This window comes from Micromesistius poutassou (assembly GCF_964030765.1).
Source record: "Micromesistius poutassou genome assembly, chromosome: 5".
Taxonomy (NCBI): Eukaryota; Metazoa; Chordata; class Actinopteri; order Gadiformes; family Gadidae; genus Micromesistius; species Micromesistius poutassou.
In genome coordinates this window covers 2,901,071-2,915,510 of record NC_140275.1, presented here as the reverse complement: position 1 = coordinate 2,915,510, position 14,440 = coordinate 2,901,071, and the positions used below count along the sequence as shown (strand labels likewise).

At 50.9% G+C, this 14,440-nt stretch overlaps 1 protein-coding gene across 1 annotated transcript in view; it reads right to left on the bottom strand.

Moving 5' to 3' along the window:
- LOC311343949 (zinc finger matrin-type protein 4-like) overlaps positions 1-9,576 on the bottom strand; it is a gene marked incomplete at its 3' end in the record, with an annotated part of 60,271 nt that extends 50,695 nt beyond the window's left edge. The window contains exon 1 of the mRNA XM_084468905.1: positions 9,474-9,576. Within this exon, the coding sequence (XP_084325031.1) occupies positions 9,474-9,560 (87 nt within the window). The 5' untranslated portion in view covers positions 9,561-9,576. The remainder of the gene's footprint in view (positions 1-9,473) is intronic.
- Positions 9,577-14,440: the final 4,864 nt, after the last annotated feature.

The window sequence follows — 14,440 nt, the reverse complement described above, 5'->3', positions numbered from 1 at the left end:
TTATTGGTGCAACCTATTGTACACAAAATAGAACGACAGCCATCCTATTGTATTGTCTCTTCCCCACTAGCCAGCGGGAGCCTTGATGTGTGTCATCACATCAGCGTAGGGCTCCTTGATGCTTTGCTGCTGCTCTGTTCTGTGTGACCACGTCGTTGTCATGCAGCACTCGTAGCTCCCTGATCCGTCCCTGAAGGAGGGATCCCACTTCTGCTCTCAAGGATTCTCCCGTCTGGGTCTGAGGTTAGGAAACGTATTGCTACTCAATGAAGCATGACTTCCGTTGGACACTGGTTGCAAATATACGACACACAAGAACAAATACAGCCATCAGAAGAAGAACGTTTTGGTTCCCTGAAAAAAACAAAAAAACAGCAGCCTACGGATGAAAAATAGAATAAAAATGAACAGGATTGCGTAAATAAAGGTACTGCCGGCCTGTACTGCATCACAGTGGACCGCTATAAGTATCTGATAAACCCAGGTACACTTTGTTTCTTCAAAGTAACAGACTGATTTTGTTGTTTGGGCTGTAAAGACTTTGAGGTGCTTTAGGTAAGCCATCAGCGTTAACATGATGTTTGAGAGGCTGAAGTTGGTCTGGTCTGAAGTTGAGACGCGGTATCAAACACCTGCCGAAGGCGTTGCGGTGAGCTGGAGTTTGGAACCAATCCATCCGTTTGTGAATGAACCGAGAACAGCATGACGATGGGTTTGACCCGTCTCGCGGCCGGCCAGAACATTCATTAAAAACACTGTTTTTAATGATTCATTAAAAACACTATGAATCAGTATGAACCACATATGATCCTCCACCATCCCAGTCATCCATTACAAGCAGCCCGTTCATCCCATATGGCAGGTTACACTGTCAGGAATAAATTCAGCAATCAATCATGGCTCTGCTTCACATGGGCGAGATTAACCACAGACAGATAGAGAGAGACATAGATAGAGGCAGAGGGAGAGAGACATGGAGGGAGGGAGAGAGAGACAGAATGAGAGAGAGAGAGAGAGAGAGAGAGAGAGAGAGAGAGAGCTGGAGGCAGAAAAGGTGAGGTGAAGTTATTGTCTCAAAGACTGTAGCACTGACGCATAGTGCATTTGAGTCAGTATTACGATGTATAAACACTGCATGTCCCCAGCGGGGATGTGAGGAAGAAATACGATGTTGTTTAATAAAGATAAATCAAAGTGTCACAGCAGAATGCACAGGAAAGGGAACACACTAAAAAACATACAGAAAACACACACCTCACATGAGAACATACAAGCTTTATACACAAGAACCCGGGGGCGGCATGAGGCTCAGGAGGTAGAGCGGGTTGGCTGGTAACCACAAGGTTGCTAGTTCGATGTGTGTCGAACCTGCTCCCGAAGAGCTGGCTGTCACCTTGCAGGGCCATATTGTAAAGCGCTTTGAGCGGCCCCTCGTTAGAAAAGCGTTAGCGCTGTACAAATGCAGTCCATTTCTTTCTTTCTTTTTTTCGGATCAATGTAATCAGCGTGGAGGGAGAGATTATCAGAGTCGACGCTACATTATGGAAAAATGCTACATTATCCTACTGAAAGAGACGTGGAAAGCCCAGGAACACTCATCACCACCATGTCTCAGCGCTAGCTCCTCGGCTACCTACCCAGCTGGGTAGCCCCCGCCCGGACCCCCCCCCCCCCCCCCCTCCCCGGCCTGAGTGAACACAAAAACACACAAACAAGGGCGGGTGTTTCAGCGCAGCACCGTCACCACCCGCCTCATAAGCGATGCTCCTCTCTGCCGGCACGTCTCCGCAGATGAATGTGAGCCGTCGGTGGTTTAATCTCGCTCTCCCGTGGGAACCCACTTTTTGTTTAGAGAACACTTCCCGAAATATTCCGGCTGACTCCGCGTTTCACCACCACGCCGCCACGCCCAGTCACTGAACACACGCAAACACCACCGCAAACACACACAATGTTCATACATTACCTACACACACACACACACACACACACACATACACACAGATAATTAATCGTGAATATATCAGCGTAGCTCTTTATTCGTACCATCATTATCTATGAGGGCTCTGGCAGGAGACAATGAAACTGTGTTTTAATGATACATCTCGGTGCGCTCCGCCGGGCAGATAGCGGTGTTCTGGTGTGCACCTCGATTAGTCGCACAATACAAAGGCAGTGATAAGCCACCTAGTGCCACAAAGGGAGGGTGGGGGAGGGAAGGGGGGGGGAGATACATTGAGAGAGAAGGGCAGTGAGAGAGAGAAAGAGACGGGGAGATGGAAAAAGCCAGAACAAAAATAAAAAGGGGAGAGAAATATTGAAATGTGGAGTGGGAGAGATTGAGAAAGAATGGGGGGGGGAGATAAAGGGAGAGAAAGGGAGACAGAGCGATGGGGAGAGAGAGGCAGGGAGCTGTAGAGAGAGACACAGATAGAGAAAGGGCAGGACAGGAAGAGAGTGATAGACCGGAGGGGAGAGAGAGGGACGGCAGGTGACTGGAACAGGAAGCGAGTCTCCAGAGAAGCTGAATGAATTCAGCCGGACAAAGAGAGCACTAATGCAGAGATCAGGCCGCCGATGGCTTCATGCATCCGTGCTTTATATAATAAATGTCTATATAACCAAGCCCCCCCTCGTGTCCAGATATATCAAGCCCAGCGCCGGCCAAAGCAAACAACAATGTCATATTAACTACTGCACTGTGGGGTTAAATGAACGTGTGTTCACTGTATGACACGCCTGGGCAGAAATGATCTGAGCAGGCTCAGATCGTTCAGACCAAGGCAGGAACGATCTGAGCATGCTCAGATCGCTCAGATCTAGGCAGGTACGATCTTATATAGAGGCAACATAGCTCACACACGGAATAATTATATTGTTGTGTTTTCAATTTGTCTTTACAAGAATATCGTTGGAATCCAAAAGTTTTCGTCATCTTTGACGCTACGCTCATATTACACTATATGTTTCCACTACCGGTAAACCGCAAGCTCAGAAAAACGACAATATGGCACCTCCATGATGCTGTGATGGATCATTTATGCAAAGGCTTTTGTTGTAGTCAGAGTGGATGAGGTATGATATCCCCACAGTGACTGTGTAAAGCATTTTGTGAGCCTTGATAAATGCAGTGAATTATTAATCCAGCTACACTGGTGCACTAGTTTAGATGGCAGCACATCCACTCGCAGATTCAGCACAACGCCAGAGTACTGGCACTCCCAGCTGCACTCGTTGGATGTCTAGCTCCATCGTGGCAGCTGATTGGCTGAGCAGAGCCATGGAGGCCTGTAGCTGATTGGCTGAGCAGAGCCATGGAGGCCTGTAGCTGATTGGCTGAGCAGAGCCATGGAGGCCTGTAGCTGATTGGCTGAGCAGGGGAGGCCTGCTGAATAACCAAGTCGGGAAGGCCTGTAGCCGATTGGCTTTACAGAGCCGGAGAGGCCAGAAGCCGATTGGCTGTGCTGAAGCCAGGGAGGCCTGTGATTGGCTGAGGCCTGCAGGTTGGAGCATGAATAACCAGGGTTGACAGAAGCCTGGAGGCAACAGGTGCCGTCGCGGCTGCAGAGAGCATCCACCGCTGCAGTCTGCACTCTGACTGAAGGCCAGGAGAAGTAGAGTGAACTCCTGGTCTGTGTCTGCACGGCCGGGTATAGCATTATAGCATTATAGCATTAGCAGTCCGGAAGCATGAAACCTTCACATCGACCAGGGACAGACAAGGGAAACAACATGCAGGATTATGGGAAATGTGTTCCAGGACTATGAGACTGTGAAGATGTGAATGGCATCTTCACCATGTTTTAAAAGATGCACATGTTCCTGCCATGTAATGGTCTGCAGGTGGGGCTCATAGGTTAATTGCGCCACACCCATTCTGGTGCTCCTTAAGAGGGCCAGAGTTCTAGACTGGAGGGAGTCGAGTTGTGCAAATGAAATAACATGTTGTGGTGCTGTTTGTTTTAAGTAAAAATAAGTTTTCTACCAACAACATTGTGCGTAAAAGAAACTATTTTTCACAGAGACAAACTATGAGTCCACCAATCGGTCCGTCCACTCCATGTGCGTTCCTGGTGAAGGACGAGCTGGTCCTCACAGCCGCTTCAGACGCCATCAAGGAGCAGGTGGGCGGCGAGGCCGGAGACTACGGGCCGGGGGGCGACTCGCCCCCTGCTCTCCCTCACTCCACTCCTCCAATAGGAGCCTCTGGAATAGGGCGGCCTCTCTCCTCGGCTGCACGCTTGTTTAAAACCAATAAGCACCGAGTGCAATGAGCTGAGCCAGGCCCGGGGTTGGCTCTGCGAGACCTCAGGTTCAATATGGGCCGGGTTGCATCAACACAGGTTCTATTAGAGCTAAAAATAAAAATCAATGCTCCATCCGGCTCGCTTATTGCATCATATAAAGTGCTTGTTATGAGTCTGGGCAGATCCATTAGCAGAGGGAGGGGGGGAGGGGGAGGGGGAGGATGGCTAGGCGTCTCTATCTGTTCCTCTGGTCAGGCTCCTCAGCCCCGTTCCCGCCGCCTCACCGGGTGAGATGGGATCTGTCCAGGAAGACGTCTTACGGAGCACTGGACCGTGGGGGGAGAACGACCGTCTCTCCCCCCATGATATCTTACCCTGATATCTTACCCTGACTCACTCTCTCTGCCTGTCTCTCTCCCTGACTCACTCTCTCTGTCTGTCTCTCTCTCTGACTCACTCTCTCTGTCTGTCCGATCTCTCTCTCTCTCTGTCTCTCTCTCTGACTCACTGTCTTTCTCTCTCTATCTCTGTCTCTCTCTCTCTCTCTCTCTGTCCCTCTCTCCTCCCCTCTATCTATCTCTCTCTCTCTCTCTCTCTCTCTCTCTCTCTCTCTCTCTCTCTCTCTCTCTCTCTCTCTCTCCGTCTCCATCTCTTCACGTTCCTCTCGTTCGGAGGGAGGGAGGGAGGAAGGGGGAGCAAGGTCAGTCCGTATTGTGATGGGATGCATTATGGTCGCACCTCTGTGCAGCTGCTCCCTGCGGAGAGAGACCGGACTCTCCCCTACCAGGGGGAGAGAGGGGAGGGAGGGAGGGAGGGAGAGGAGAGAGGGGAGGGAGGGGAGGGAGAGGAGGGAGGGGAGAGAGGGGAGGGAGAGGAGGGAGGGGAGAGAGGGGAGGGAGGGAGGGAGACCAGACTCTAGCCCGTACCAGGGCGAGAGAGGGGAGGGAGGGAGGGGAGGGAGGGAGGGAGACATGACTCTACCAGGCTCCTACCAGGGGGAGGGAGGGGAAGGAGAGGAGGGAGGGGAGGGAGGGGAGGGAGGGGGGAAGGGAGGGAGGGAGGCTGTACTCTAATTACCCCGTCTGATCAGCAGGGTGCCGGGCCAAGCGAGATATTTAGGATGTGCGGGGGGAGAGAGAGGGCTGTCGGAACACATCGAGGAGGAAGGGAGGGAGGGGGAGATATTTAGGGGAGACGGAAGCGAGGGTGAAATGGTATTTCAATGGATTAGGAGCAGAGTCTAGAATATAATCAGTTTACCACTAGAGGAATACCCCTGCATTGATTCAAGAGTGGGCACCAGGGACAGATGCATCAGAATAAGAAGATGCTGTAAAGAAGATCAACTCATATCTCAGCTGTTTGTTTGTGCAGCCATAGTGTGAAACAACACACACACACACACACATAATTTTGGACAAAGTGTACCCATGAGTCAGATCAATTAAAAGACAACACACCGGACCGATATATTGTTTTGAATCAACTCCCTAAAGTGAGTTTCCACAATAAATGTAGCAGGTGTTCTTCTGCCGCTTGTACCAGAACTGTTTCACCATTCAGTATGAGCTGGTTATTGGTCACATATTGGAGCGGACACTGAAGACAACACAAAACCAATTTTCAGGTCAGGTCAAGTCAGTTTTATTTGTATATTTAATCACAATGACAGTCTGAAAGGGAAAAACAAGCCACTATGATTAGCTCTGATCTATGATAATTTATCACCATGTGTGTGTGTGTGTGTGTGTGTGTGTGTGTGTGCGAGCATGTGTGTCTGTGTGTGCGCAAGCATGCCTGACTGCCTGCCTGTGCGTGTGTGTGAGAGTGTGTGCATGGTTTGGTGTATGTGTGTGTGTACAAATCTAGGAAACGTAGGCGAAAGAAAAGCTGGATTACGTGATCTGCTTGGTCATGTGACATGAACAAAGCCAGTGCATCACTTCCTGTGTGTGTCCTGAGTTTGGTTCTGATTCTATTCCCAACAGAACTACCCTGGAAATCCAGAGTTCTCGCGACCGCACAATTTGATTGGTCTTCTGATTGGTTGTAGTGTTATCCAATTGCCTGCAGTGATATTTTCAAATGCATGCTTGGTGCCGCCCCTCGAGTTGGGCCATTTTCATTACTCGTTGCCAGACCCTACAGCTTTCTAGATGTGGGTCTGGATTTCCAGGCTTCAACAGAACCCAAACTCAGTGAAAACCAACACAGCAGAGCCTCTGAGGCACATTTCTCTCTGCAGCGGCCTCTCCATCAGTAATGGACACACACACACACACACACACACACACACACACACACACACACACACACACACACACACACACACACACACACACACACACGCCCGGTGAACCACCACAGTTAATTTAAACCGGACAGAGATATCGCGACCCCAGCCTTGTGTAAAACACGGAGGTCAAGGCTCAGAGTTCTATTGACCCGTTGACCTTTAACCTTCTGGAAGCCCTGGGTCCTTAGGGACCACCCACTGAAACGACCTCAACTACCTTTTATACAAAACACGTGAAGAGAACCAATGAACCTAGTGGAGATACACAGTTTAAACGGTATGGTAGAGGACAGGTAGAGAACAGAGAGGAAGAGGAAGAGGACAGACAGGAAGAGGACAGACAGGAAGAGAAAGAGGACAGACAGGAAGAAGACGGACAGGTAGGTACTATTTACTAAAGAGAGCCATTCACCACAGACGCTCTAACGCCGTGTGATTCTCTTGAGTTTCCCGCGGAGAAACGGCGGGAAACAGGGGCGCCGCCTCCCATCCCATAACAACAAGAACCAAAACGTAAGAGCTGCACTGCCAGACCCCCCGCGGAGTGTGTGTGTGTGTGTGTGTGTGTGTGTGTGTGTGTGTGTGTGTGTGTGTGCATGTGTGTGTGTGTGTGTGTGCATGTGTGTGTGTGTGTGTGTGCGTATGTGTATGTAATATCTGTGTTACACCCCTTGTGCGATGGCTGTAAGCCAGAGGCTTACCGTTTTTCCAAACAGCACCTCGCTGTTGGAGGAGTCGGCTTAGAGTGAGTTTGGAAGCACATTCCTAACCCAGGGGGGGCGAGGGGGGGGCTGCGACAAAGCTGGGTGACACCGAGAGAGAGATGTCTCAGGTGATGGGGGAGAGAGAGAGAGAGAGAGAGAGAGAGAGCGAGAGAGAGAGAGATCTCCATGTTGTATTGTTCACATTGTCAGTAAGGCCTAGACAGACGGGTAAAGACTGATTCTGTGGCCCAGTTCCATGAGATAATCTGAATCACTCACTCACCATGACCTCATTTCTCTCCACTGTACTCGTAATGATAATCAATATTTGACTTTGTTTTCAACCTTTTTGTTCAAGTACTTTACATTATTTCCTTTGCTTAATTCTTAACCTGCTTTGGCAAATGAAATGTTTATTTTCCATGACAATGCTCAAAGCTCTTTTGAATTTAAATGAATTGTAAATTGCGAGAGAGTGAGAGAGAGAGGGAGGGGGACAGAGAGAGAGAGAGGCGAGAGAGTGAGAGCGAGCCAGAGAGAGAGAGAGAGACAGAGAGAGGGAGACAGTCAGTCAGAGAGTAGTGTTGCTAACTCGTGCTGGTCAGGGTCCCCCTAGTGGCTCGTACAGGTATATTACATCATGTCCTGTACTTTTTCGAGCGAGGACTCTTCCGGAGTCCGTTGTAAAGACTCTTCACACTCATAGTATTTAAGTATTTAAATATCTAGTATCTAAGGCTGGGACATATTTAGCCTATCTGGGTTAGATCCATTTGAATGTAGCAGTGATGACGACTTGATTGACCTTAACCACCTAAACCCTTTAATGACCTGTGTGGTCCGACAGAGAGACTATGGAGTACAGCCAACACAATGTAAACTCGTAACGTAACACTACTGTAGTATTACACTACAGTACACCCATACTGAACATAACACTGTAATACTACTGTAGTATTACACTACAGTACACCCATACAATAACATACTTACACTGTAATACTACTGTAGTATTACACTACAGTACACTAATACTGAAGTATAATACTGCGGTACACAGTACATTAACACTACAGAACATGAACACTAAAGTACACCATTACTACATCGAAGGATAGAGACAGAGAGAGAGTGAGAGAGAGACAGAGAGAGAGAGAGAGAGAGAGAGAGAGAGAGAGAGAGAGAGAGAGAGAGAGAGAGAGAGAGCAATTATCAAGACAAACTACTGAGAACACGCCATTGTGATAAAATAAAGCAGGACTCGACATTCTCCTCAACAAACAGAAAGAAAGAAATGTGACAAAGGAAGAGACCCAGGAGAGAATAGGATAAGTGGGCGCATTGGATTTGCATGTCCTGCAGTTTCAGAGTGTTGGTCGATGCTCATCTCTGGTCCTGAGGAGAGAAGAGGTGACAGAGAGCTACAGGCTGAACAAACTCCTGCCTGCTCACTGCTCCTCTCCTCTCCTCTCTCCTCTCCTCTCCTCTCTCCTCTCCTCTCCTCTCCTCTCTGCTCTCTGCTCTCTGCTCTCCTCTCTCCTCTCTCCTCTCTGCCCTCCTCTCTCCTCTCGGCTCTGCTCACTCTCTCCTGTCTACTCCTAACTCCCTGCTCCTCACTCTCTCCGCTCTGCTCTATGCTCTCCTCTCTCCTCTCTGCTCCTCATTCTCTGCTCCTCATTCTCTCTGAATGTCACCTTGAAAGAACATCTAACGCAACCCAGCCGAAAGAGAAAAGAGCCGCTGGTGGGGAAAGAGCGCAGCGCGGTTGGAGAGAGAGAAGCGACCAGAGAGAGAGAGAGAGAGAGAGACTGCCGTGGCGTCTCCACAGCTTCTACCAACACGGTGATGCACCATCAACACTGTTGAACCCCGAATAGTTAACACCGAGAGCGATGGTGAACTTCAAAGCGAGCCTGCAGCCCTCATGTGGTGCAGGCTGGCGCTACTTTTCAAACCGAGTTGCCGCGTCGCACGCGCGCGGATCCACCGCCTGCCGCGTCCTGCCGCTGCGCATCAACACCGACCTGCAGCACCGACGGTGCCGCCTCACCGCGGCGGAACACAGACAACGCCACAGCGTGTCCGGTATCCAGTAACCAGGGACGTGCGTGTGCATCCAAAAGCCCTAACCTATACCGCATCCGCGGAAAGGACGCGGAATGGACGCGCGCTGATTGACAGACACAGTCACAGTGGAGTAAACAAACGGAAGCGCGTGCACCCTACCTGTAACTCCAAGCTGTAGCCTTCGTACACGTGCGTCGGGGACAGCGCGAGCTGGTGTTGCACCTGGAGTGACACCGTGTAATCCATTGACCGGAGGAGAGGAGCGGAGAGACGTGACGTGACGCGCGCAGGTCTGTAGTGCGGAGGAGAGCGAGCGTCCCAGCTGTTGACAGCAGCACCACGAGCGGTACTACGAGCGGCGGTCACCCTCCCTCCCTCCTCCCTCCTCCCTCCGCCCTACTCGAAGCCCATTGGCTAGTAGCCCAGCGAGTAGCTCAGTGAGTCCGCTCAGGCGTCCCCCTTTGAGCGGTGAGTCTTCCTCGGTAGGACCCTGGGGTGGTGGAAGAGAGGGACTGAGAACCGCCAGACCCCCCCCCCCCCCCCCCCCCCCCCCCGTTCTCTCTCTCTCTCTCTCTCTCTCTCTCTCTCTCTCTCTCTCTCTCTCTCTCTCTCTCTCTCTCTCTCTGACCACATACACTCACTCTCTCTTGCTCTCACTCCCTTTTTCTCTCTCTCTCTCTCTCTCTCTCTCTCTCTCTCTCTCTCTCTCTCTCTCCCTCTCTCGCCCTGCAGAACAGAGAGAGGGGAGGATGGTTTAAGTTCTCAGGTGTGTTTGTGTCTGTTAGGAACCACCCAGAGTTCTCCTGATCCAACACGTGGTTTGGAGCTTGAGTCAGTCGCCGATTCAGAACCAAAAAAGTGGGTCGGGGGGGGGTGGGGGTGGGGGGTCTGTCGTCTGTCCTTGAGCTCGCTAGCACGCCCCCATGTCACATGTCACATATGAGCCGTATGATTGGTTCACTCCGGTCTGAAGGTGATTGGTTCAGTCCGGTCTGAAGGTGATTGGTTCACTCCGGTCTGAAGGTGATTGGTTCACTCCCACCGGAAGGTGATTGGTTCACTGCCACCGGAAGGTTATAGGTTCACTCCCACCGGAAGGTGATTGGTTCACTCCAGGCGCTCCTAACCCCCTGAGAAATGCTTTGTGAATATAAAAAACATTTCACTGAGTTCATGTCCTGAATTCAAGCTCATTTTTATAAGGGTGTGAATCACAAAATAAGCAGCAGACAGAAAATCGGTACGAATAAAAAACTCATATAGGCCTATACATATATATATATATATATAATCCAAAGTGATTGAGGAGTTCTGCTTAATTTCTGTGCCTTGTTCCTCATGAAGGCTAGTCCTCTCTACAGGAGAACTCCAGCAGGGCGTGGGGATGTCGAGCTGAGCAGGTTTCACCAGAGAATGACTAACATGAAGAGAACTGGCCCTCTCTGGTGACTTCCGGTTTCTGAACTGGTTGTGGTGACACATCTCTGTCCATGCGAATGAATGGGAGTCGACGGGGTTTCACCCCTCAATTTCCACTTTTCTCAGGGTGTCATTTTTTGTCAAGTAAGTTGAAATTCACATTCAAGGGGCGGGGGGGGGGGGGGCTAAGATAATACACTCAGCTGAATATAGAATTTTCACTTATCTGTTCAAAAAATCTGTTAAAAAAGATGACGACGTCACTGCCAGAGGTCCTGCTTTACAGCAAGTTCTGAGTCACTTTGGCACTTATTAAATATATACATATGATATATAACAATTCACTTTGATGGAAAGTCCTCCTTAAGATAATGTTTCTGATGCTGCTTCAGCTTCAGATGCCATCAAGTGGGGTCTCTGGTCGTAATTAGTCGCAAGTCCGTCCCTGACCAATCAGCATTCATTAGCAGAATGCTAGCGTGTACGGCCAACAACGGCCCAAACTGTAAGAAATCGAAAGGACATAAGTACTCATTCATTCGACCTTTGAACTATAATCTATATTGAACTTGCGGAATATACAATAAAATCTGCGATATTTCAACGACAAGCAGGTGAAAGCGATACGTTTAGCCGTCTAGCCCCATAGACCCCCATTCAATCTGCACTCATGCGATCACCCCCAGTGGAATTCCGATAGAACTGCAACCAAGTTCGATACAATGGGGCTCAATAGAGAGTGCCAAGGCTCTCCGTAGACGGGCTCTGGTTTTAGCCAGTTGGTTGGCAACCCTATATAGCTCCACCGTGTTATATAGGAGTAAAACCAGGAGCGGATGGGTTATATAGCTCCACCGTGTTATATAGGAGTAAAACCAGGAGCGGATCAGTTATATAGCTCCACCCTGTTATATAGGAGTAAAACCAGGAGCGGATGGGTTAGATAGCTCCACCGTGTTATATAGGAGTAAAACCAGGAGCGGATGGGTTATATAGCTCCACCCTGTTATATAGGAGTAAAACCAGGAGAGGATGGGTTATATAGCTCCACCGTGTTATATAGGAGTAAAACCAGGAGCGGATGGGTTATATAGCTCCACCGTGTTATATAGGACACGGTGGAGAGGGGGGAGCCTGGCTCATATCATCACAGGAGACGCTTCTCCAGGGTCCTCAGGAAGTAGAGTACGAACAGCATGCCTGTACACACACACACACACACACACACACACACACTCACACTCGCTCTCTCTCTCTCTCTCTCTCTCGCTCTCTCTTTCTCTCTCACCACATTCACACACTCTGTGTGTCTCTGTCTCTCCCTCTCTACCGCTCTCTCTCGCTCTCTCTCACACCACATACACACACGTGTCTCACACACACACACACACACACAGATTGTGTGTGTGTGTGTGTGTGTGTGTGTGTGTGAGAGAGAGAGGAGATGCATGGCACAATGACCCATTTCATGACTGCAAAGTATGTCCACCATATTTCAATCAATCAATACCAACCTTCAACCAGACAGACTAGGACCCCTCCCCCCCACACACACACAAACACAAACACACACACACACCCACTCGGTCGTACACACACACACACACACACACACACACACACACACACCCTAACACACACACATACACACAGGGCTGGGGGTTACTTAGGAGACTATATTGGACTGTGGATGAAAGACTCTGACAGGTGATTTATGAGTTCCACTGATGCAGGGACTGGAGCAGACACACCGCAACACACACACACATTCTCACACACACACACACACACACACACACACACACACACACACCCACACAGACACACACACACACACACACACACACACACACACACACTCACACACACACACACACACACACAAATACACTTATGCTGAAAAAACATCTGCATTCCTGAACACATCGCTCTGAAACCAAAGCAGGAAGTGAAACGAGCTGTGTTTGGCCCAACAGGAAGTGGGTGAAGCCTGTGTGCTAATCCGTGGTTCATCCCTGTCTGAGGGTCGGCCTTCTAGTGGGAATCCTCTCATGCAGTCAGAGGCCTTAATAAAGCTTTATTGACAGACGGAGAGGACGTGGGTTCCTCTTGGGTTCCGGCGGCCGGGCCCCGGTGACAGAGTGTCTGTCGGAGAGCGCTGATCATAACGCTGGCCCTCAGATTAACGTCCCCGCCGTCGTTTCAGACTCTCAGCGCCGCGTTATGGATCACCTCCCCATCGATCAGCGCGGGGCAATGTCGGCCAGCAGGCTGATTACATCCTCCCACTCCACCACGCATTCTCCCCCCCTCTCTGTCGCCCTCCTCCCCTCCTCTCTCTCTCTCGTCTCCCTCCTCTGTCTCCCTTCCTCTGTCTCCCCTCCTCTCAATCTCGTCTCCCTCCTCTCTGTCGCCCTTCCACTCTTTCTCCCCCCCTCTCCGTCTCCCCTCCTCCTCTCTGTCACCCTCCTCCTCTCTGTCTCCCTTCCTCTCTGTCTCCCCTCCTCTCTGTCTCCCTCCTCTCTGTCTCCCTTCCTCTCTGTCTCCCGCCTCTCTCCCTCCCTCCCTCTGTCTCCCTTCCTCTCTGTCTCCCCTCCTCTCTGTCTCCCGCCTCTCTGTCTCCCTCCCTCTGTCTCCCTTCCCCTCTGTCTCCCTTCCTCTCTGTCTCCCTTCCTCTCTGTCTCCCTCCATCTGTCTCTGTATCTTTTGAACTTTAACCTTTATCTCCATGTCCTGCTCAGATCTCTCCCTCTCCCTCTGTCTCTGCTCTCTCCCTTCCTCTGTCTTTCTCTCTCTCTCTCCCTCTCTCTCTTTCCTTCCTCTTATCTCCATATCTGTGGTGATCCGAGGCTCCTCCAGGGAGCTCCCGGCCTTCTGATTGTGATTCCAGGCCGAGCACAGTGCTCAACGGGCGGGGAGGGAGGGAGGGAGGGAGGGAAGGGGAGTGGAAGAGAGGCGGGGAGGAAGAGAGGAAGAGAGGAAGAGAGCCGGGGAGGAAGAGAGGAAGAGAGGAAGTGAGCCGGGGAGGAAGAGAGGAAGAGAGGAAGTGAGCCGGGGAGGAAGAGAGGAAGAGAGGAAGAGAGGTAGAGAGGGAGAGAGGAAGAAAGGGAGAGAGGAAGAGAGACAGGGAGGGAGAGAGGAAGAGAGACAGGGAGGAGAGAGGGAGAGAGGAAGAGAGGCAGGGAGGAAGAGAGACAGGGAGGGAGAGAGGAAGAGAGACGAGGAGGGAGAGAGGAAGAGAGACGAGGAGGGAGAGAGGAAGAGAGACAGGGAGGGAGAGAGGAAGAGAGACAGGGAGGGAGAGAGGAAGAGAGGAAGTGAGGTGGGGATCCAGCTGCTCCGCAGCCCCTCGGAGACTCGCTGTCGGAGCGCGCGGCGCGCGGCCCATATGGCCTCTAGCACGTCACCGCATGCATTTACACCAGGAGGCACGGTCTGAGGGGGAGGGATGGGGGAGAGACGGGGGAGAGATGGAGGGGGGGATGCGGGAGAAAGGGGGAGCTCCCTGTGGAGAGTGGAAGGTAGCGTGCGCTCGGGGAATGTAACGAGGGGATTGTTCTGCTGGGCGATGACACGAGGCCGTTCGTACGCACGTTCTCCTCATAGGAGCCGCGAGGTACCAGAGGAGGAGAGGAGGGCAGAGGGCATGGGGGGACGTATGGAAGTCCCGGGTTCTAGAAGGGGTTATATGAGGCCGATGATGATTT